Here is a 22971-nt window from a genome sequence, read left to right as displayed (position 1 = left end):
ACGTGTGTGTGTTCACATTCACATGTCTCAGTCTACCAGGGGAATACTATAATTGGACACTGGCAAGACCACTGATCTAATCAAATGATGGGGAATGATCTCTCTTTCTCTCAGTCATCCCCCCCTAAAAAAAGACGCAAACACACACTCCCAGTTCACCCAGTCACACATAAATTCATGAATGGGTGGAGTTTGAATGTGTTGGGATTTTAATGCCTTTTGCATTGACGTATGAACCCACCGCTTCTGCCTCATCACTCTATGAAGAAAAAGATACAATATACCAGTTGATGGTAAATCTTTAACTGGAAACAGACATTTCCACTTAAACAACACAAATATTGTAGATGTTTATAGAGTTAATAGTGGACAACAAGCTTGACAGCAGGTAGACAGTGATTAGGGTTGTGTCACTAGGCATCCCTGCAAATCCTGTTCTCACATGACACGACAGAAACTGACATGAGAAACTGCTTGTTTTGCTCCTTCCTGCAATTTTCAGGGAAAATGTTGAAACACAAGAAAACAGCTGAGTCAAATAATGGATGGAGAAACATAGGTAACAACCAAAAAAGAGAGAGCGAGCTGGAGGTGGAGACTTTTTGACAAATCAAAGTAGGAAAAGCACATGTAAATAATAAAACTAATGATGGCTGAATTCCATTTAGCTGCTTCAGTTTCAGGGTCCTGGTGTTGTACACGAAAGCTCGCTGTCACACTGTCATAATTTACTGAGACACTTGAATACAACAGAGCTGGTTAGTAAAACCTACGCTTTTCTCATGACTAGTCAAAATGTCTGGAGTGGAAAAGGCCTATTACCGTCACAACATGATCAAACGTGCTACGCGTGTCCGCTCAGCACCTCAAAAAATAAAAACGCTTATGCAATAACTTTTGCATGAACTAAAACAATTCCCAGTACAAGAAAATGGCGGCTTTTTAAAAAAAACAAACAATCCCTTTAATGTACTCAGGGAAGCCAAACCTCAGGCCCTATCCCATTTACAGTATGAGTATGTGTCACATTTATTGACATTTACATTTTGTCATTTGGCAGACAATTTTATCCAAAGCGACTTCCGAGCGAGACATAAACAATCAAGCATCAGTGTTACTGTGTTGTACACAGAACCAACAATGGGCAAGAATCATTCCAGTTCACAGTTTAAGTTGTCACACTTTACAGACCAACTTCCAGGTTCAATTTTGACCTGTTGTATTTGCCGTAGTTTTCTTCAAGACTCAGGAGCTTTTATTGTCACATGCACAGAAACACAGCAGATGGCCACATTGACTACATTTACATGCATGCTAATATCCACTATTATTCCAAATATGATAATATTCCAAATTTGATACAAGTCATGTAAACAGCATATTCCATTTGGATATTCCAATTTAGGCCTTATTCCGAATGTAGCATTTTCCGATTAAGACATGTGGGATATGCTGATATTATTCAGGTTTTAGGAGCATTCTTTGGACATGTATACAGCGCATTTGGAAGATGTGTCTCAGTTGGGGGTTTCTACCTCAGTTTGTGACACATGGCCTCTTGCCTGTTTACAGTCAGCTCTGTGTGTTATAAACATAGCAACTTGCCAACAGTTTGCAATACTGGGATAAAGATGCATGACGGGCTGGTTGTGTAACGCACCCCTGCGCAGGCAAAATGACATGCTGGAGCAGGAAGGCAGACAGAGGAGAGGAATGAGAGGAGAGTGGAGAGCTGTTCAGGGCGGGCTGGAAAAACAGAGCGTGCCTTCTCCATGACGGGGACAGAGGGGATTGGTTATTATCCTGACATGCAGCCATGGACTGTCGGTGACAACTCAGTGTGATGCACCAAAAACACTCAGCAGTGTAATAAACATCACGGGACAACCTAGGAACTGGATGTCTCTGTAACTATACATTTATAATAACAGTCATATCAATATCACTCATAAATAATAAATATCAGGCAGCAGTTCACTAATGTTTCTCATCTTGCTGGTTTACTTCACTGCCTGCGGAGATCTTGTGATTCCCATTCTCACTGCATGTAAACGAGAATATTAGGGTAGTATTCATTTTCATTAACTATGTAAACAGCTTAGTAGGAATATTGTCTTCTTTGGAATGAGAGCAAAAATTGGGATATTTTGTGCATGTAAACATACACTGAAGGCTGTGAAATTTGACTTCTTTCATCTCTAGTTCCAATCAGATTATTTTTATTTAACTTATTCTCAGCTCTGCGAGAGTGTCTTGCCATCTTTCAGCTAGATGTTTTGGTTTCAAGGCCCACAACTTCACTCTCACCATTCAATTAACTGCATGCTACCTGCGTAGCATCAAACAACAGACAGACAAAGGTGAGCATTTATCAGCTAAAGAGCCAGATATTTCCCTAAAAGAGAGCGAGCTAGAAAGAGAGTGAATATTGAGCTTACATTTGTAAGTGGACGCAGGTGGACACAAACACTCTGTGTCTGATGGAAGTGTAAGTAGCCCACGATTTGCAAACACTTGTTCCCCATCAACTTTATAAGGTGATGTTGTGTTGTTGTCAGCCAAAAAATCAATTAATACAGGTTGAAACAAAGTTTTTTGGATAATCGGGCTGAACTTTTTTTACCCGCACATCTCAGCAGATAAATTAGAGCGTAAACAAATGTTATAACTGATAGAAATGACTGCCAAAATGACAAAAAAGACCCCCAGTTAACCAGAAATATCCTTTAAGTGACAGAACTGAATGGCCTTGAACTACACATGATGCTCAACCAACTATGTTGGACATGAAATTAGACAGAAGACAACACATAACTATTTCACCAGCATTCATTCTGCAATTAAACCACAAATCAGATCCTACTCCAGACTCCCACTTATATTGTTAATGTTTGACAAACATAAGTTGACATATACACCCCGTCACCCAAAAAAGCACAGCAAAAGGTCCTCAGTTTGGGTAGCGAACACTTCATAATCACTGTTTTTACTGCTTAATCCAGCTCTTGTCCTCATCCTTCCTGCTTCCTCCTCTCTTTATCTCTCCATCTCTGCCTCTCTCTGTCAACCTTCCTCCGCTCTCTCGCTCTGTCACCTCATCTCCATCTCAGCTTTTCATTTAGACATTTCCCTCGGTGCCGTATTTCTCTCCTCGCTTTTTGTTAACCCTCTACCCACACACACTTTATCTCCATATGATTCATTTGCCCTCTCTCTATCTATCCTTTGACTGTTCTCGCAATCTCTCCCTCCATCCGCCCCCTCCATCCATCTCTTAAGCACATCCTTTTTTCTCCTTCTCTCCTCCATCTCCGCCGCCATCCCTTCCTTTTAAAGGATAATCTTCAGCTAAGTGGACAGCACTTCACTCTCGCTCGTTCCCTCTTAAGTGACCATCCGATAATCTCAGGATTCTCTGTTGAACCCCCACACAGAGGGGGAGAGCGGACGAGTCGGCAAGCCCAGAATGGATGTCCTGAACTGGGTCAAGACAAGGCCAGTGCCTGGGTCCTGTGGGGCTGATGGGACCGTAGTGGCATGGAGAAAAGGCTGATGCCAGATACAGTTGGAGAGAGATCACCAGAGCAGATGGACATCATCTCTCTGCCTATCTATCTATCTATCTTGCTTCCTCTCTTCAAGGCTGCATGACCTCGACTTTGAGATGAAAAGACAAAAAATAAGAACTGATCTGTTTGTTTAGAGTTCAGATAAAAGGACATCGCTTGGCTGATACGAGGATTTGTTGTTCTTTTTTTCTATTTGGACACACAAAAGAGGCTGAAAAGAGGGAGGGAAGATGCATTTATGTCGGCGGGGTCAGTTAAAGGACATGACACTAGATGCATGCACACATCACACACATGGAGAGGTTGTGCTGAATGTACAAGATTCATCGTGCCTCCTTACTGGAAAGAAAAGAAGCCCTTAGTCAGGTTACACACACATACACAGGCACACACACATACTTGTCTGTTGTTTTTTTTTTTTTTTTTTTTTTCTTCCTCTGTGCTCTTTACGGGTCAACGGGTGAATAAAGCCGCTGTGACTTTCCTTTGGGAGGCGTCAGTGACAGGCAGGCTGACCACGATAAACTTCCGTACAGGAAGCGGAGATTCCTGCAAGGAAAAGGCCAAGAGGATCAGGAACGGCCCCAGGCATCACTTGTCCTCTGGCTTAGCTAAAGACACTGAAATCAGCAGTGTGTGTGTATTAGTGTGTGAGTGAGGGAAGTTGAGGTTGGTGGTGAGTAATACAACCATCGTTACGCCTCTTAAACAGAATAATTGAACGGTATTGTGGGTACTGAAGTAAAGTTTTTGAGTCTTAACAACTATAAAGTCAGATTTAAAATTTATTTTGGCTATAGTTTCCTTGGCCTTTACAGCATGAACTAGTTTATCACAGTGTTTAAGTAGTAGAGTAGATACCATCCAGTGACTCTTTCTCCATTAAAGATCAATTGTCTTAACAATTATTGACAATTAAGACTGTAGGAAGTGAACTAATGCAAACATATATTTACACTTCCTCCAAATGTGACTTTACTTTTGCAAATTTGATTCCTGCAACTGATGAATTATAGCACTTTTCAAATCAGACAACCCCAAACCAAACAATACTAACCCCTATACAAGTACACTTTCAAAGATAGAAAGCTTCAGGTAACATGTTTTCCGAATGGATTTATAGTATCTTGGGATACAACCCCTGTGAATTTTCTTCTAAGGGGAATTTTTCCTTTCATTACACCAGGTACATTCGCTGCTGTGTAAAACAAAAGCTGCACCTCGAGACAGAAACAGTCAATCTCAGAACATTTACAGGACGGAGGAGGGGACATTATTCTTAGAGCAGTTATTCATACCAACAGAACAAAGGAGACAGCGTCCTATTATGGCACTCTCCTCTGTCCTAACACTGGATCTGCACCGGCACAGGTGCCACTGCGGCTCATTTATAGTCAGGTTAGCCCATGGTTAAGGCATGGAGCTGCGGTGTGGCATTTACACACACACACACATGCACACGCACACACACACACATACTGTACACACACTACATGCAACTGAGAGAAAGAGGTGCTTATGAGTGTATAAAGAGGAGATTACTGTCTCTTCTAGGAACTGCCCAGTGTGTCTGTGTGTTGGCTAATACCTGTGTGAATGTGTGTGTGTGTGTGTGTGTGTGTGTGTGGACATTTGAATTTTTATGGTTGTACCACAGGGTTCAGAGCTGTGTAGATCAGTAAGTATTTCCCTTTGACTGTATTTTATGACAATAAATACAGTGTGTGATTGCTTATGCATGTGCGTGCGTGTGTGTGTGTGTGTGTGTAACAGTGAAATCTTTTATCTCTATGACAATGATGCCACAAATAGGCACATGCCTCGCTATTCTTGTCCTCTCAAGGCTCCTCTGGTGTTCTGGTGGATGAACCCAGGCATACAAGGGGTTGGGGGGGGGGAATTTGGACCTATGTATGTGTGAGTGTGTATGTAAATACATATGTGTATGTGCTGATGTATGTATATGCATGTGTTTTATAGGTGACTAAATTAGCAGATTTGTTCCAAAATCAGTATTGCAACACCTAAAACATGTGTCTCCTTTCTCTAAAAAAAAAAAAAAAAAAGGCTTTACAGATTAAAACACACTGTTGCATGTCACTGAATTTATTGGCAATTCTGAGCATTTTACTTAGAAATTAAATTTTTAGAGGAAGTAATCATTTGTGTGGTTGCACGCCAAGCAACACATACGGGTGGGTTTCTTTTCCAAACTGGGTTTTGTCTATAATAAGACTTTCAAGCGGAATGCCAAGAACCAACCGCTGGGCTGGATTGTTTGCTTAGCTTCTCCCTCTGCAGCGGTAAAAATCAAGGGAAATAATCAGCAGATAACCCAACACTTCACACATTCTTTATTCTTTGTTCACCTTTATGTCTCCGTTGGGTGATGAGGGGGTTTAGTGCTCTATTATGAGCTGGTACACTTGGCTCCTATGGCTGGGCTGTAAAATCCTCTCCTTTTCTTTCCAGAAACATGATACTTCCTCCAGAGGGGGTCATGAAGGAAGGTGCACCTTCTAAGCCAAATTCGGCACACCCTGAGGTAAGGGGAGCGGAGGGAACTGACTGGCCCAGAGCACCTGAACCAAGCCGGCACACGACAGGATGAGGGTGTCGGCATCCTCCTGTTAAGCGCTTGCTTCCTGCTGTTTTGCTGTTCTTTCTCTCTTCTTCTCTCCATTTTTTTCTCTCAGTCTCTCACTCCACTCTTCAAGCAGGAAGTCATTGGAATGGAAAAAACGTGTTAAATGAAGACAGGGCGGGCGGGCGGGCGGGTGGGTGGGGGTGGGGGGGGTTTGTGTGTTGTTCCAAACAAGCAGAGCCCTGCCCGAATGTCCGCTATTACAACAGTTAACAATCCTAAAGATAGGTAAGTTAGACAGAGGCAGAGGAACAATAGCAGGGATGGAGTGAGAGATGAGATGGAGGAAGGGAGGAGGAGGGGGAATGGATGGCATGGCGGGCGGGTGGGGGGGGGGGGTCTTCTCTAGGGTCGTGCTCAGAGGGCGTCGGGCAGCACGAGAGGCAGGATGTTATGGTTTATTCAGCCCAGGAGTGGGGGCGATGTGGACAAGGTGCGCCTTGCCCTCAGCACCAGCCTCAGTGTGATTTATAGCAGCGCTGGCAGACGCCTCTGTCCACGGGGAAGTCTTTGAAAATGCCGAGAGTTTGTGCATGTGTGAGTGTATTCGTGTATATGCACAGTATGTACCTGAGTGTGCATGGCTCCTTTGTGTGTATGTGTGTTTCTTTACCTGTGTTCTGAGTGCGTTTATGTGTGTGTGTGCATATGTTTAATGGAAGTGCTTTTATAGGCTGCTGGTTTTTAACCTGTGGTTGGAGCATGCTCATGCATGGCCCAACAGAGGATAGATGGTCAAGCTGCCCTGATTAATCACAAGCTACACAGATACATTGCACCATATATAAATGCAAATTGTGGTCAGTGGAATTTAGCGCTGCAACGATTAGATGATTAATCAATTAGTCGATTATCGACAGAAACTTAATTGGCAACTATTTTAATAATCAAATTATCATTTTAGCATTTTTTTAAGCAAAAACTACTAAATAGCCCCCCACCCACCCATCCCACTTGCCCTTAGCTTCTCAAATGTGATGATTTAATACTTTTCTTTGTCATACATAAACTTTGGGTTTTGGACTGTAGTTTTGAAAAAATAAGACATTTAAAGATGACACCTTTGACTGGGAAATTATAACAAGCATTTTCACTATTTTTCTGATATTTTCTAGACAAAACAATTAACCAATTAGTCGAGAAAATAATTCTCAGATTAGTCGATAATGAAATAATCATTATTTGCAGCCTTTAAAACAAAGCTCCACTGATTCAGTTTAACAAGGCTCATTTTCAATCAACGAGAACCAGGAAAACAACTCTCTCCTCAATCTGTGTGTGGGTTTGTCTGTGTCTGTCTGTGTTTGTTTACAGGCCAATTATAACAGCGTTAACCTCCTCCTGACTTCCCCTAAGGCAGCCAAATCTCCTCGGGTGTGAAAGGTTGGGGGGAAAGGTCAAGAGAGGTCACCAGCGAAAGGCCGCTCTGGTGTGGAGGGCCTGCTGGGTGCTGGGCCAAACATCCACACCGGGGGTCAAAGGTTACACAGATACATAAACCAGACAAGAGGGTGCCAACAGGTACGAGACGTGTGAATGTCCACTGCTGTAACAGGAGAGCAGACTGTTGCAGAGAGCTAAACTTATAACCAGAGACTAATGTGTGTGGTGAGAGAGGCACTTTAAAGCTACTTAAGCCTTGTACATGTCACTTCATACCCTATAGACGCCTCTCTTTATAGTATTTGGGGGGGGGAGTGCAGAAAGGCTGAAGCACAGGTAACTGATCACTAATTACTCTTAATTGCCTCAGTCAGCTACAGAAAGCGTTGTGTGTGTGTGTGAGAGAGAGAGAGAGAGAGAAAGGGAAAGAGTGCATGTGTGTGTGTGCCTGTTAACCAACCATATAGTCATAGAAGCTATTAAAAACTCATTAACCTGCGTTTTATTTGAAGCCCCCTGCCCCCCGTCCATCATACCCCTAATGTATTTTCCGTGAGGGTTTTTTTTTTCCCTTCAGATTTAATTTAGCTTCTCTTTGATTTTACGACTCGCCTGTTATTGTAGGATATCTTCTCCTTTCCTTGTAATTTTATTTTATGACACGGACTGAGTCGAGTACAATACGCCCCCCGGGGAGTACCACTTACCTCCACGCCAACAAATATAATTACCGCTGATCAGAAGAGCGAAAACAGACCGCCGCTTATCTGCCACAGCCCGTGTTTTTTTTTTTTTTTTTTTTAATCTTTTAAAGTAGTATAGCAGTACCGGAGAATGATTAGCTGTGGAAATATATCAAGAACAAACGCAGAGACCGACACTCTGTAGTGCGCTTCCTGCCCTACTCCATTGAAAAATGAGGACATTCTTGTTGTTTTGTTTAGGGACACAAAATTCACACATCACAGAAACACACCTGTGAACTTAAATGAATCATTGAAAGCCATTTATACATTCGGCATTCGTTTAATAAACTTCATTTTAATTACACTATAATTTTCCTAACTGTTAAATTCCCCTCCAGCATCCATAGAGGTAGCCTGCAGCATGGGGCGGTAGCGAGCTATTTCGGCCAAAGTTGATCCACAAGTCAGCTTCATCCAATCAAGAGAACTTGGACAGAAGCCGGTTGAAGCCTACCGGTGAGGCATACACTGGCACAAAACAATACAACCGAAGAACAGCCACGTTAAATTGTCACATTATTGAACGGAATTTGGCGTGGTGGGGGTGGGGGGTGGGGGGGTTTAACCTCGCCTTGAAAAAGCGCTCTGATCTGATCTGTACCAGCTGTGACCGCGGCCTTGCAGTGAGTGAAATAGGCTAAGTCACCGCCAGAAGTAAACAGCTAAAGTCCTTTCGTGTTTACCAAGTAAAGTCCTCTGCTCCATGTTGACAGGTGAGAGTTCATAGGAGCAAAGTTGGTCCCCTCCCAATGGAGCTCCGAGCCTGAGTGTGTAACCCCCAAGAAATAGTGTGTGTGTGTGTGTGTGTCAGACAGAGGGAGAGATAAACAGGGAGAGTTGCTGAGGGGGGTCTTTGACTTTGAGCGCATAAGCCCTTATTTCATGGTGCCATTGTTTGTTTTAAGGACGTCAGGCTTAATACAGTTCCAGGCGATTTCCCAGCATGTCTGTCCGCTCAAGCACCTCCAAGGCGCTCTGTTGGGTGTGCTTGTGCGCGCGCTCACACGTGTGCGCGCGCGCCCTTCATTCCTGTTGACTTTAGTCTCGCTCCTGTCATTGACAGTGATTTTTTTTTTTTTTTTTTTTTAAAGTGTGTATACTTTCAAGGTTGTTAAGAAGTTTTCTGCTGTGGAAATAAGACCATTTCGAAAATCTTAGTCATGGCTGAGACTAATGATGTGTAATATATGTGTAGTTTTAATGGGTTTGACTGCAGCCATATCAACCTCACTGAGCAGCATTCTTTTAATTGCCTATTATTTTCCACGCGGGGCACACGTGGAGGTTTTTTATTTAATGTTAGAGGGAACAATTTTTTTGTCTAAATGTTGAAAACAGGGTCTCTTAATATCTAGATAGGGTAGGTGTTGCAATATTTAACCACTCACACTGTGAGAGCCACGTAGAGATGGTCTCGAGAGACTTTACATTTTTTATATATGAGTGGAACTTTTTGCATAGAAATATTCTTGCATAAATATATTCCATTTATAGGAAATTTGTCATTAGGTTAATTAATGTTTGGATTGTGCATGTTCTCATCTTTTACTGTCACGTTGTCTTAACATCGTCTCATATAGGCTATTTGCTTCTGCAACACTGCTCCCCATTCATGCAAATAAAGCATATTTGAATTTGAGAGAGTGTGTGTATGTGTTAGTGTGTGTGTGTGTGTGTGTGTGTGTGTAGTATGCAGTATGTCTCGTTGAATGGCATGCGTTAAACAGGCCACAGAGGATGACCAACTTCTCTCTCTCTCTCTCTCTCTCTCTCTGACACATTCACACACACACACACACACACACACACACACACACACACACACGCCTCTATAATCACCACTACTTGTAGCCTAGAAAGAGGGATGTGGGTCATCGGGGACCACACTGTGCCAGCTATCACAGCCAAGAAGTAACATCACTAATAATAACATATATGTAAATTGCTGTCATTTCACTACAGCGCCGAGACAATCACCTATACGTTTCTTATATGTACATACAGACTCCTTTGTCGAAATGGGTTTTGCCTTGACAACAAAAACAAGTGGGATATATATTTACCTACAGCATCCTCATCTTTTGTCACGGTGAAAGCTGAATACATTAAGTGCTGGACATGAGGCCCGAAAAGGACTTAAAGGCTATGAGAGTCAGACGCCTACTCACTTACACTCGGACAAATCCTGCATCCTCTCCTCTCCTCTCCTCTCTCCTCTCCTCTTGTCTCCTAAACCTTTTTATTCAGGGACCCGGAGACCTCTCCGGAACAAAACAGCTTTTAGCGCTACCATCTCTCCCTGCTTGTGTTTTCGCAAATAGCTCTCTCTCTCTCTCTTTCTCTCTCTCTCTCTCTCCCTCTCTCTCTCTTATTTCTCTCAAAAAACTGTGTCTGTGAAAAGAAATGGAGCTGTTGTAGGAGCTCATCAAGTCATTATCTGATTGAGGCCATTTTTAAAACTGCTGCCGCTCAAGAGATTGGTTCTTCCCCGAATAAAATTAATTCTTTCAGTAATCATTCATGTAGCTTAAATTAAGCAAAACTCAATTTGTTTATGTTTGCTGAATTTCTGCATTCAAGTCTCCCCTAAAATGAGTCGAAAGACAGTGTCTTAAAACCCAATAATAATAACAACAACAACAATAATAATAATTATAATAATAATAATAATTATAAGATTCTTAACCCGTCGTTGATCCAAATTAATACTGAGGAAAAATAGGACACTGGCTCCTTTCCACTCCGGCATACCAACACGGCGTGCGCGCACTTATTACCACTTAATTGTGGTCAAAAAGTGATAAAAACGTACCTTTATTACACCTTTGGGAGATATATTGTTTTCACTGCCTCCCTCCTTTTGCATTTAGGCCCAACTCTAATAAATATGTCAATAACTTCAGCCATCAGTGCGTAATGCCAGCGCATTATCAGTCTTGGGCATCGAGGTGTGTCACACTCGACCCAAAAGAGGGGGGAAAGTGAGTTTGGAATAAATACATGGGTTGATCCACCTGGAATGGGCCGCGATAAGAGCAGCCGGTGTTAACCAACACGTTTCCTCTACACCTCATCCGAGTCTTCCTTTTCCAAACACGGGTTTCTTTAATGTCCCGGCCTGTTTTTCCAGCCTGTGTGCGCACCGACGGCTCCCAAGGGAGCCGAGGCCAAATCAGCCACAGGCCAGTTAGGGAGCAGGGGGCCGGGACACCTGCTTTGGAAAAGACACTCCAGACACTAAACTTTGCTGACTTCGTTGCAATTCGTTCGTCCTAAAAAACACTTGCTTGCGACATGGAAAAGAGACTCGCCTTTTCCTTTTTGGCACCTGACAGAGAGGCATATGGAAAATAAGATTTCTCGTTAAGTACTTTAGGATCCTGTTTGTGCAGGGGATAAAAAAAGAAGATTATATGTGCAACAAATGGATGCTATGTGAAAATCTGGAGGGGGGAAAAGGCAAATGCGCGCTCAATTGATAACCAAGCGCATGAGAAACTTTTTTTTTTAAACTGGCTACAGTTGAAATATACGAATAAATGTAACATACTAATAATAATTATTATGGTATTAATAACATTAATAACAATATGAAATATCACATCTTAACGTTTCTTATTTAATACATGAATTAAAGGTAATTTCTTGCATGTTCTTAATCGGAGGTTTACACTTTCTCTAATTGCAGGAATGCAGCCTGAGTCCAAATACAGCTGAATGTGACCTCTATTATCCAGAATTATCGTTGAAGTCGATGAAATAAATAATTCTCCTGCATAAAGATTAATTTCAATGACATAAAACGGCAATCATTTCCAAAGAATATTAGTGAACAAATTGTGCATATCACCTGTTGTAGAGGTCGAAGGCTAAAACAGCGCAAAAACTGCAGTATAATTATAAGTATCCGATTTGTAAGAATGCAGGAGAATGAGGGCGAGCAGCCGTCATCATTTCATAAATCAGAAGCGTCAAACAGGTTTTTCTGCGGAAAGGATCAGATGTCAGTGTGCGCAGGGTTCAGTGTTACAGGTGGAGAAGTTTCAAAGAGAGAATTGTCAAATAATTCATCGAAACTCTTTAGATCTGCAAATCCATGTGGATTTTTACGTCCATTTACTGAGAGTTTTTATATCTGAACACACTTAATAATCGTTTTTGATAAGCGTGCAATCTTTACGCACGGGGGTATTTTAGTGGCAGGCTGTGGATCCGAGTGACAGACGTTTTTATGATGATTTTCGGCTCTTAACAGTGCATTTCACAAAGAACCGTTTAGCTCTCCTAAGATATTGGCTTCCCTGGATAATCGAAATTCCAAAGCAAAGCTGTGAGCCTCTGTACTGCTTTGCTTGTTCATAAATCAGACTCTGCTGTAACCAATGAGAAACTCACTGCGCGTAAAATATTTCCACATGCCACTTTGAACCTCCAATACCCAAGTGACCCACTACTGTAAGTCCCTTTCAGAAGGACTATCTAAATATGTACCAGATGTCTTTGGAGATTTTATTTTATTTATTTATTTTTTACATATTGATGTTTAAAAAAATATATACGCTTTGCATCGTTATTTAGATAGAAAAATATTAAACCACAAAGCTGGTAATAAAAGTGAGTGGGCTTGAAAGAATGTTAATGCGTTTTAACAGACTCTCCTAAACAACACGCACACATAAACGGAACATGCAAAAGTCGTTTGGGTTGTAAAATAGACTGTTAATTTGCAATTTTACTGCAACACGGAAGGCTGGAAGTTGTCTGAAAAACATTTGCATTAAAACGGCACAGAAATGATCTGCCATAACAATTTATTTCATGTTGCATTCCTGGAAAATGCGGTTTTTCCCCTTAAATGTAATGAATAAATCTACAACAGCGTTAGATAATGTCACTGGCTGCAAATTCAAATAAACTTATTTTATGAATTTTTCAGTAATTATCGTATAATTATTCTTATTCAGACGTTCCTCAAAAGTATTGACACTTTATTCGAAACATATTGGAATCAAGCAGCATTTAGCTTTTTCCGTTTATTGTTGAAACTTCCACATTTAAGACTAAATATGAGAATAAATAACATAAGAAGAAGTGAGTGTTTTATTGCGGCTTAGTGTAATGTCAAAGTGCGTAACGATTCTTACTCGCGCGGTCGGTGAATTGGGAAGAAAATGATTAGTAAGAGTGGTATTTCCTTTTTTCCTCTCTCTCTCTCTTTAGTTGCATGCTCAAGTCCCATTCTCTGGTCAACTTCAGTGCGTTGTCCTCCGGACCGGACGGACGGTTCTTATTGGTAGGTTGCGACAGTTACATCACGCCGCTCATGACGCGCACGTCTTCCTGTTTCCTTCAGCCGCGTCTTAAAGTGAATCTTAGTGGCGGAGGAGCGCTCCAGCATCCAGTCCTCTGCATCCAGTGCGCCTCGGAGACGCACACACACAGCGTCTCTCTCTCTCTCTCTTGCACTCTCTCTATGTCTCTCACTCTTTTAGTTACAGCAGAGGATAGAGGGAGAGACCGACGCGCAAGAGCTCTTTTCATCTTCTATATTTTCCTATTTTGTTCCTTTCGCTCGCGTCGCTGACTTTATTCCAGCTCTTCCTTCTCTGAGAAATTGTTATCCCAGCATCCAGCAATCTGCCGTGCTCCGCGTATATTCTCTTTTTTTTTGCCGTAGGAGTTCAGGTTGTCCCCCTCTTCATCTAAAGGGTAAGTAACCTTGTCCTCGGATACCTCCCTCTCTTGTTCTTGTTCTGCCTCGCCTGCGCACGGTGGGCGGAAAAAAAATAAACAAATCAAACATCATTAACGGGGAAATATATTCTTGTGATCAACAGCTAATCATACCTATACGACATTATTTGCTCTGTTTCGCTCACCTCATCTTGATATGTGGTTAAGAGTTGCGTGAGCAGCCCGTATTTTTGCGAGGATGATTTGCGGACGGTAGCCCAGCCTTCCTCATCAAAGCGGAGATCAAATTGATTTGCAACTTTGCGAAGTAAGTTTGGGAAGCGTGTGTTTTTTTGCAACGTGATTTTAAAACGAGTTGGTTTTTAGACGGAAAGACAGTTTTACTTGTATTCGTCTCCTGTGCGTGTTGAAAACCCTCAATTTGCTCTTAACTCATACTGTCTTTGTCCTGTAGGCTTTAACACCTCATATGTGACTATTTATTGACACAAAATCCATGTCCAGGCAGTTATAGAGTTTGTAATTTCTCCTGTTATGTGAATGTGTTGTCTTTCCTCAGTGGCAACACATTTGGACATTTGCGCTAGAGCGCTGTCTGCATTGTTGGAAAAGTGTACGCAGCTCTTGTCTGTCACAGGTTTTGATTTCGTCTGTCATTTGCAACAAAATGCTCGAAGTAGCAGCCAGCTTTCACTTTTTATTTCTCACACAGAAAATGTTGCGGACTCTCATTTAACTCTTAGAGGTTACTGCACGAGTATAGCCAAGTGTTTTAATTCAGAAGTTTTAAACCTAAACTTCGCTTATGTTTTTATTAATGTTTCTTATGAGCCAAGAGGTTTAAAAGGAAGGAGGATAACAGACGCGGTGTGAAAGTTGGAATGAAGATCTATAAGCTGTATAGTTGATTGAAATTGTTGAAAGGTTTTTTGTGTGAGAGAGAGAGTGAGAGAGAGAGAGAGAGACAGAGAGAGAGAGAGAGTGCGCATGGGCAATAGGAGACAGGTGCGCCGTCGGAAAAGACAGGTGCTTGTGACTATTTCAGAGTCATTGTTAAGATCCTGAGGCGATCAAGTCAAGGTTTTTTCTTGGAGACGTATCACCTCCTGTCTGAGCTGCTGGACATGGCTGTCGAGACTTGGGCTAAAGCCATTTATCAGGAGGGTTATTTTAGAAGACTAGTGTTTCTTCAGGGGGAAAAACACTTAAACCAAACTGTTCTCCTATTAATCTGAGCTCTAACTGTTTAATCTTGTCAATTTACAAAATTACAATTTACATTTTTTTTCCAGAGCGCCAATACATCACTTGTCACTTGTGTGCTGCATCATCGCACCGCTTCTAACAAAGCCAACCGCAAAGTTGTGTGTGCGCTTGTTAGTGTGTGTGTGTGTGTGTGTGTGTGTGTGTGTGTGTGTGTGTACAGTGTGTATATGTTTATGAGGTTTAGTGACAAGGAGCCTTTAACTTTTTTTTTAAATGACTTTTCACTGGTAATTATTATGATGTTACACATTTTCTTCACGTTAGAACAAGCAAATAATCAGTCCCAAGAAAATGCGTTTAAATCACACTGGAGTTCAGATCTCCATGCTGTGTGCCCTCAGTCACCACTGAACCTGAGCCTTCAAATGAGAAGTCTTTGAGCGACTTGTGTCTTGTTAGATATATGTAAAATTTAATAACAGAATCAGACAGGGATCTGAGTCAGTCATTTGGCATCTTTGTATTCAAAACTGTACATTTTTGTAAAGTGTAAATAAGTCATTCAGTCACCTTTAAACAGTGTAATATTTGAGTATATTTGCAGACACCTGTAAAATTTAAACCAAGGAAATAATACTATGTTTTTAAAATATTTTATTATTTTTGTTTGAGCCCGTTAGTCTTAATAAGGACTTACATTTATGTATAAAAATGCAATTTGTTACACCACCTTTGCCTTTTATGGTAATATGAAAAAAATTCCCAAATTCCTAAATTTACTATCTTCAGAATGATTTTAATATTTTAAGCAGAGGCATATATATTTAATTGTCTTTGATAATATCACTACATTTGAGATCGGACGCATCTGATATGGCTCCGACTAAGACACTGCCACTGCTGCTTACATAGCATTATTGATGCAGGCCTGTACTGACAAAACGTTTTGCTTTCAGAGGGGCATTAGGGTTTTTGTAAGAGCGCTTTAAGTTGCTCCTTGCCAGAGTTGACCCTTGTGACCTATTCATTTGAGCAGAATTAACTGCCCTTGCCAGATGAAAAGACAAACAAAAAACCCAGAAGTGAGCTCACGCTGGCACCAAAATCAATAGGCCTATTTTGTGTTTCTTTTATGTGTCACTCTGCCCGTTGCTTAAGATATGATGGCCATATTGATTAATGTGAACACAGGACTTGCATTTTGAATTTACGCGATGTATAAACATGATTTAAAATAAGAATATTTTGTCGAACTGACCTCACTTCCTGAGTAGGATTTAGCACAGGGTCTATAATGACATGTATAATGTGCTTTGCCTCCCTTTGTACACCACTTTTTTTTCTTTTTTTTTTAGATCATCTTAACCTTATTTCTTTTTATTTTATTTTGTGAGTTAATAGCTCCTATGTTGGCTCACACTGCACAAACATGGAAATGAGGACAAGTACTTAAGTAATTATCATAATTTTATGCAGCTTTGTGTTCCGTGGGAACTGGTTCAGTGTCGCGCGGCATGTAACGGGGGACAGGATAAAATGTAGGACTTTGCCCTGGAATGTCGAGCGAAGGCCTAATTCTGACCCCATCTTGCCTGTTTCCCTTATCCCTCTATCATTGGTCTTTACTGCCAAAATGTAATCATGGATGTCTCTTTTCTTGTAGAAAAACATTACGAGGAATTGCCTGCTGGCTTTAGACAAAACCCTACAGTTTATGTTCATGCATGTAGGCTAATGCATTTCTCTAGAGGGAGAAGGATTTTAAATGTTTCAGTCACTCAGAAACTTTCAAGCTTCCTGTTTAAATTAGATTTAGTTTTTAAACTGAAGTGGTTTAGGCCATGTCCTGCTTGAGTGAGTGAGTGACTTAGATTCTGAAAATATTTTTCCTTTTGGTGAGTCATGCATCTGTAATTTTTTGCCCACAGGTACTCAGAGGCTTTGATCCTAGAGGACTGGCTTTGTGGGATATGGCCCAATAGCAGCAACCCGTGATGCCGGACCATGACAGCGACTCCCTCCTGAACAGACAGACCAAGCGAAGACGTGTGGACATTGGTGTTAAGAGAACCGTGGGCAGCACAGCCTCCTCCACAGCAACAACAACCACCGATAACATTGCCCGCGCCAAAGCAGCCATTTTCAGTGCCATGAACTCTCTGAGCTCCCACTCTCACCACGGATCAGACACCGACTCCATGGAGTGCTCTGTAGTGCAGCCACATGGTGGGCCTGGCGTTGTATCAGCTAGCGACAGTGAGTCCAAGTCCAATGTACTCCGAAAGCTACTGAAGCGAGCCAACTCATACGAGGACACCATGATGCCCTTCCCTGGCACCACCATTATCTCCCAGCTTCTCAAGAATAACATGGCTAAAAATGGAGGAGGACCTGAAAGGGGAGAAAGAGGGGACAGAGGTGAGAGAGGGGATGTCGGCTTCCCTGGCTCAGGGCTCTCCAATGCAAGTTCAGATGCTCCCCAGGAGGACGCCTGCAGTAACTCCTCCCAAGACAGCACCCCTCAGGAATGCTTGTCACCATTTGGCCGTCCTCCTGGCCTGGGCACCTTTGACATCGAACGTCTCAATGATGAACACCTGCGTGCCAAGCGAGCCCGTGTAGAGAACATTATTCGTGGTATGAGCCACTCACCCAGTGTGGTGGTACCTGCTTCCCGCCATGAGCGTGACCATGAGATGGATGGGGAACGGGAAATGGAGCTGGACTGTCCACCTCCTCAGTCTCAGCAGCAGGCCCCCAGCAGCCCACGGGGAGGTGAAGTGTGCAGCAGTAGCAGCCGAGAGAACAAGCGTAAGCAGCGTCTGCCTCAGCAGCAACAGCAGAGCTTCACCCAGCTGGTGTGCCAGAGGAAGGAACAGAAACAGGAGGAGCGACGGCAACTGAAGCTGCAACTGGAGGATATGCAGAAGCAGCTACGCCAGCTGCAGGAGAAGTTCTTTCAGATTTATGACTCAACCGACGACTCGGAACACAATGACCTCCACAATGACCTCCATAATGACATAGGAAACATGTCCGAGGACAGCCCAGCCAGGTCCGACACCGGTGGTGATGACCGGGGTGGAGATGACTTGCGCTCTGACAATGAGATGTCTGACCTGGACCCGGGCCATTTCCTAGACAGGGCACGGGCATTGCTTCAGGAGCAGGCTCTGCTGGCAGACGGAGAGAAGCCAAGAAGAGAGGGGCTCGGCCGGAGCAAAGGACAGGGAGGTCCAGGCTCCTCCATGCATGCTGAAGGTAAACAGCTGGCAGAAACACTGAAGCAGGAACTCAATTCAGCCATGACCCAGGTGGTGGACACAGTGGTTAAGGTGTTTGCCAAGCCTCCACGCCCCACACCCCAGCAAGCCTTCCCCCCACTTTCCATACCTCCTGAAAGGTTTCCCACCGCTGTCAATGGAGACAACCCCAACTTCCACACCGCCAACCAGAGGCTGCAGTGCTTCGGTGATGTCATCATTCCCAATCCACTAGACTCCTTTGCTGGCATGCCCGGGATGCCAGGTGCCGCCAATGACCAAACCGAGGCGCTGCCCTTAGTCGTGAGAAAGACCCCCAGTGAGCACCACCACCAGTCCTCAGCTGTGGGTGCCCATGGTGGTCACCATCATCCCTCCCTTCATCCCTCCTCGCTCTCTGCCTCTATGGGTTTCAGCCCCCCATCCTTCAGACACCCCTTTCCCCTGCCTCTCATGGGTTACCCTTTCCAGAGTCCCCTGGGTGGACCCACAGGTGGCTACCCAGGCAAGGAGCGTTCCTCACCAGACTCCATGGACCTGTCCCGGGAGACCACCAGCCTGAGGACCAAGATGGCATCAGGTCACCACCTGGGGCACCACCATCGCTCTTGTTCACCAGCACACCCTGGCAGCACGGCCGAGGGACTCTCCCTGTCCCTCATCAAGTCCGAGTGCAGCGATCTCCAGGACATGGCTGACATCTCACCCTACTCAGGCAGCAATGTATCCTTTAAAAAAAGTTTGGGTGGTGAGTGTGTGTGTTTGTGTGTGTGTGTAAATGTGTGTTTTAAGGGGGCTGAAGGGCAGTAATAAGTTAACATTTATGACTGTCACCCTGATATTTTAACCCTATGTGGTGTTGTTCAGACTAGTTCATGCCTGTATATGCCAGGAAAAATCTGATTTCAGATGGTAACTCCTTGTATGGCCAGGTGTGAATCTGGACCTCAAAGAGTTAAAAATCAAATCTTTGTGAGACTAGCCTAAGAAACTGAGAGATTGTTGATGAATCACTTTTCCTCCCACTGCTGTTCTCTTCTCCATTGTACTGCATTGTTGTATTTATTTTTGTACTCATACCTCTTCCTTCTCACAGCCTTTCTTCCATCTTCAATCCTAAGTGCTTTAAAAGCTCTCTTGTCACATATCACTTACTCACGAAGATTAGGTCCCCACGACATTTACTGCCCCAATTCCTTTTTATAAAAAATGGCCTGAAAGAGCAAAGAGGGAGATAGCATCCTGAAACTTGGCACACAATAGTGTTATATAGCCTCCCTTATAGTTTAACCCCAGCGTGCCCCAATCATGCCCTGCGGATAAAGAGGCTATCCCCTATGGGAGGCTCAAATTGAATCCCCTGGGGACTCGGGACTAATAGCTTAAACTGATACATTCAGTCCCTTCTCTGTTTCCCCCATACTTCCTTAGTCCCCCAAGTATTCAACACCCCTTAACCCTTATGAAAGTTTGATTCGTGTCACACTGGTTGTCCTTAGAAAGCTTTGTCTACAAGTCATTAACATTCATTACATGCTAAAGAAATTAACCCTACAGCTTTTTACCTGCTGTATATTAGTAAAGAGAATACGTTTAACACTTAGGATGCCTTGTTTTTGCTATTGTGCGTACCTGAGTGCAGAGCCTTTTTTGTGTGCGTCTGCATGTCACAAAAGGTTCGCCTGAGGACTCAGTAAAGATGTATATTTATGATTGCTTGTATTTTCTCTTGTGTTCCTCTTATCATCCATCGCTGTTGTAAAAAGCCCACAATCATTGTCGTTTCTTTTCTCTTTTTTTCATTTCATAAAGATCTGTCAACAGCCCGGGGGGCCCTTCGGCTGTTGCTTGGCAGCCAAATACTTCTTTTTTTGTTTTCCCTCCCTGCAAACCCCCCTCCTCCCTGTCTTTTCTTTGAAGCGGACGTTAACAGGTGTTTGCAGCGAGCTGTTTATCTTTCATTACCTCGCCTTGTCTTGTCTTCTGACCCAAGGGTGAACGCTTTCCAGAGATCCATAATCCTTTGCTTCTACAGGCTCCCGATGGAGGGATGAAAAGAGAAAAGGGAGAGAGACATACAGAGACTGAGAGAAAGTAGAAAACAATCAAACAATAACCACATATGCCAGATGCTGTTGCTTTCATTGTAGCATTTATAAATTCAGGGCATTAACAGATGTACTCCCATAAATGGAAAGAATAGGCTGAACAACATTTCCACATGTGTTGTTGTTGGAGGGGGGTTTATTTTCATTTTTTATTCTTGATTCCCAGAGTTTATTCCACATGTTTAGGAACAAAGTTTGGCATTTGCAAGATATAGTTTTGTACATTATTATCATAATTTGTGTGACATTTATGTATCTGTTCTTTCCATTTGTACTCTTCGTGGGTTTATAGCGGGTTCCATTGATGTAGAATTTCTGATATTTGTGTAGATTTCTTTTTTTCTGAGCCTTAGAAGTCAGAGACAGCTTGTCAGACATTTTGCGAGGTGTGTTCAAGTTCACCAGCTCTCGGCACCGTTTTGGAGCAGATGGCTGCTATCAATTTCCTCATTTGTTCTCAGTCCGACTCCAAATATTCTTGTCCTTACACCTGGAATTAGGAAGTGGAGCAGCTATTTTCCTCTCATGACTTTGGGCTTTGGGGAAGTGTTGTGAGAATGATGATGTCTTGTCAGATGTGGCAGGAGAACAGTGGGCCAGCTGGTATGAGTGCACCATCATGACAAAATAATAGCCTTGCACGCCACCCCTAAGTCCAATCACAATTACATTTGCAAGCTGTGAGTGAATTGGAGATGAAAATGTCTCATCAGGAGATATGAAGCTTCTTAATTGTCAACTGAAGGGAGGTGATATTGTGTTTATGGCTGCAGTGGTAAAACCTCCACGTCTTTGTTTTAAAATAATTTTTAATTTCAATGATAAGGGGAAAGCGATGCTAATCCTAATTGAAAAAGCAAAAACAAATTAATCTAAGTGTAAGTGCAGAGCTTTCACAGCAAACAAATCCCACCTTGCCCTACTGAAAAAAGAGCTCTCTATTTCTCTGTCTCGCCCTCTCTCTGTCTGAGGATCCATTGTATCCCCTCCACTTGGAGCAGATGGTGTGGTGTGGAGAGTGAAGTGCTGCTCTTTTGGCCAGGCCTGACAGAGTAACACCAGTCTGCCAGGGTTTCCCCCACAAGACCCTTGCCGCGTATACAACAAACTCTCCCTCTCTCACTGAATCAGACAAAGTAGACAGGGTCTTTAAGGAGCCAGCCCAGCATGGTTCAGCATTTGCTGGCTTTGCTGTGTAACCCTGAGGCCAAGGGCAATCCAATCTAGCAGCTGATGCCTTCTTCCCACTCTATAGTTACAGCTACATCTGGACACTTGACTGATTTTAACGATCATAGCCACCCTAGTAGATCATAAATAATGTCAAGCAATGTATTTTGTCCACTCAAGTGTAAATAGTCCTCATGAAAACTTAGGGCTGTATCTTTTGTGTCATTTAAAGCCCTGTCTTGCTTCAGCTTGATGAAAACCCTTGTTGAAACAGCCTGAGGTTTTAACATGCAGCCCGCCCCCCCATCCCCGTTCCCTTTTCAATGTCTTATCCTCCAGATTGATATTATCAGATGCATTAAACGGCTGTTAATTCACCATGGAAATGGCTTGGGCCGTTCGGTGGCGCAGATGTGTTTCAGTCCCCTCATCACTGGCTGAGTCCAAAGCCTCAGGGCCCCTCTTCTCCTTCTCCTCCTCCTTCTTTTGCTCCTCCAAGGGTTTGGCAGCGGCAGAGAGGCTGGGGGGTAGGGGTGGAGCAGAGGGAGGAGGAGGGGGATGTAATTGAAGGTTGGAACCATGCTATCCCTCAAGGTGCCCCCACCAGCCCATCTCCATCCCCTATGCCGTTCAATCCAGGCGATCCATTAGGAAGACAAGGCCTCTGATATGTATTTGAATATGGCCTATGTAAGCGTGAGAAGGTTTTTCTGTGTCGCTTGGTCCGTTGTTTGGGACTATCTCCTAGACCTTGTTTTGTCACTGATATGAAGCCAACATCAGACAGTCATATTCAGTCTTGGCATGTGTTGTCGCCAAGCCATTAGGCCTTCTTGCCCGTCACTGGCATTAACTGCTGTCTTTGTCTGTGATATGCAAATGTCTTCTTTTTTGTTCTTCCTTTTTTTGGGTGGAGGTTAGCATAGGGTGTAGGCAAAGGCGTTTGCTTACTTTGACTGTGAAATGAGCCTCCTTATGTAAAAGCATCGGCTGTAGTGCTGGCCAGCGTTTTATTTACCGTGACTCTCTCACACCTGATACGGACGATGCTAATTGCAAGCAAATGGTTTTGCTTTGGTGCATTTTGGTGTCTTCAGGCTCCCCCCCCCTCAAGCAACCTTGCATTCATGCCTGAGAGGAAATTTGGTTTCCCATAATCCAAGTGATCAATTCTTGCCAAACTTACTG

At 43.1% G+C, this 22971-nt stretch overlaps 1 protein-coding gene and 1 long non-coding RNA gene across 4 annotated transcripts in view; one reads left to right on the top strand and one right to left on the bottom strand.

The window, feature by feature from the left end:
* Positions 1 to 287: 287 nt before the first annotated feature.
* On the bottom strand, positions 288 to 22056 carry LOC122999706. The gene is made up of 2 exons (XR_006407805.1): positions 20471 to 22056; positions 288 to 4118 (listed from the first exon to the last, which is right to left on the bottom strand). It is a non-coding gene; the product is annotated as an uncharacterized LOC122999706 (long non-coding RNA).
* LOC122999705 (prospero homeobox protein 1-like) overlaps positions 7287 to 22971 on the top strand; it is a 38512-nt gene continuing 22827 nt past the window's right edge. The window contains exons 1-2 of one of the 3 annotated variants that reach the window (XM_044376859.1): positions 7287 to 9055; positions 17171 to 19228. In XM_044376859.1, coding sequence (XP_044232794.1) covers positions 17237 to 19228 — 1992 coding nt within the window. In that variant the 5' untranslated portion in view covers positions 7287 to 9055; positions 17171 to 17236. Of the gene's footprint in view, positions 9056 to 11898; positions 14052 to 14272; positions 14344 to 17170; positions 19229 to 22971 lie in introns of those variants that run through there. The other 2 variants (XM_044376857.1, XM_044376858.1) reach the window with 2 other exon arrangements.

The sequence above is a fragment of the Thunnus albacares genome, chromosome 16 (assembly GCF_914725855.1).
Source record: "Thunnus albacares chromosome 16, fThuAlb1.1, whole genome shotgun sequence".
Taxonomy (NCBI): Eukaryota; Metazoa; Chordata; class Actinopteri; order Scombriformes; family Scombridae; genus Thunnus; species Thunnus albacares.
Note: the sequence above shows the minus strand (reverse complement) of the source record. Positions and strands in the feature narration are given on the sequence as shown.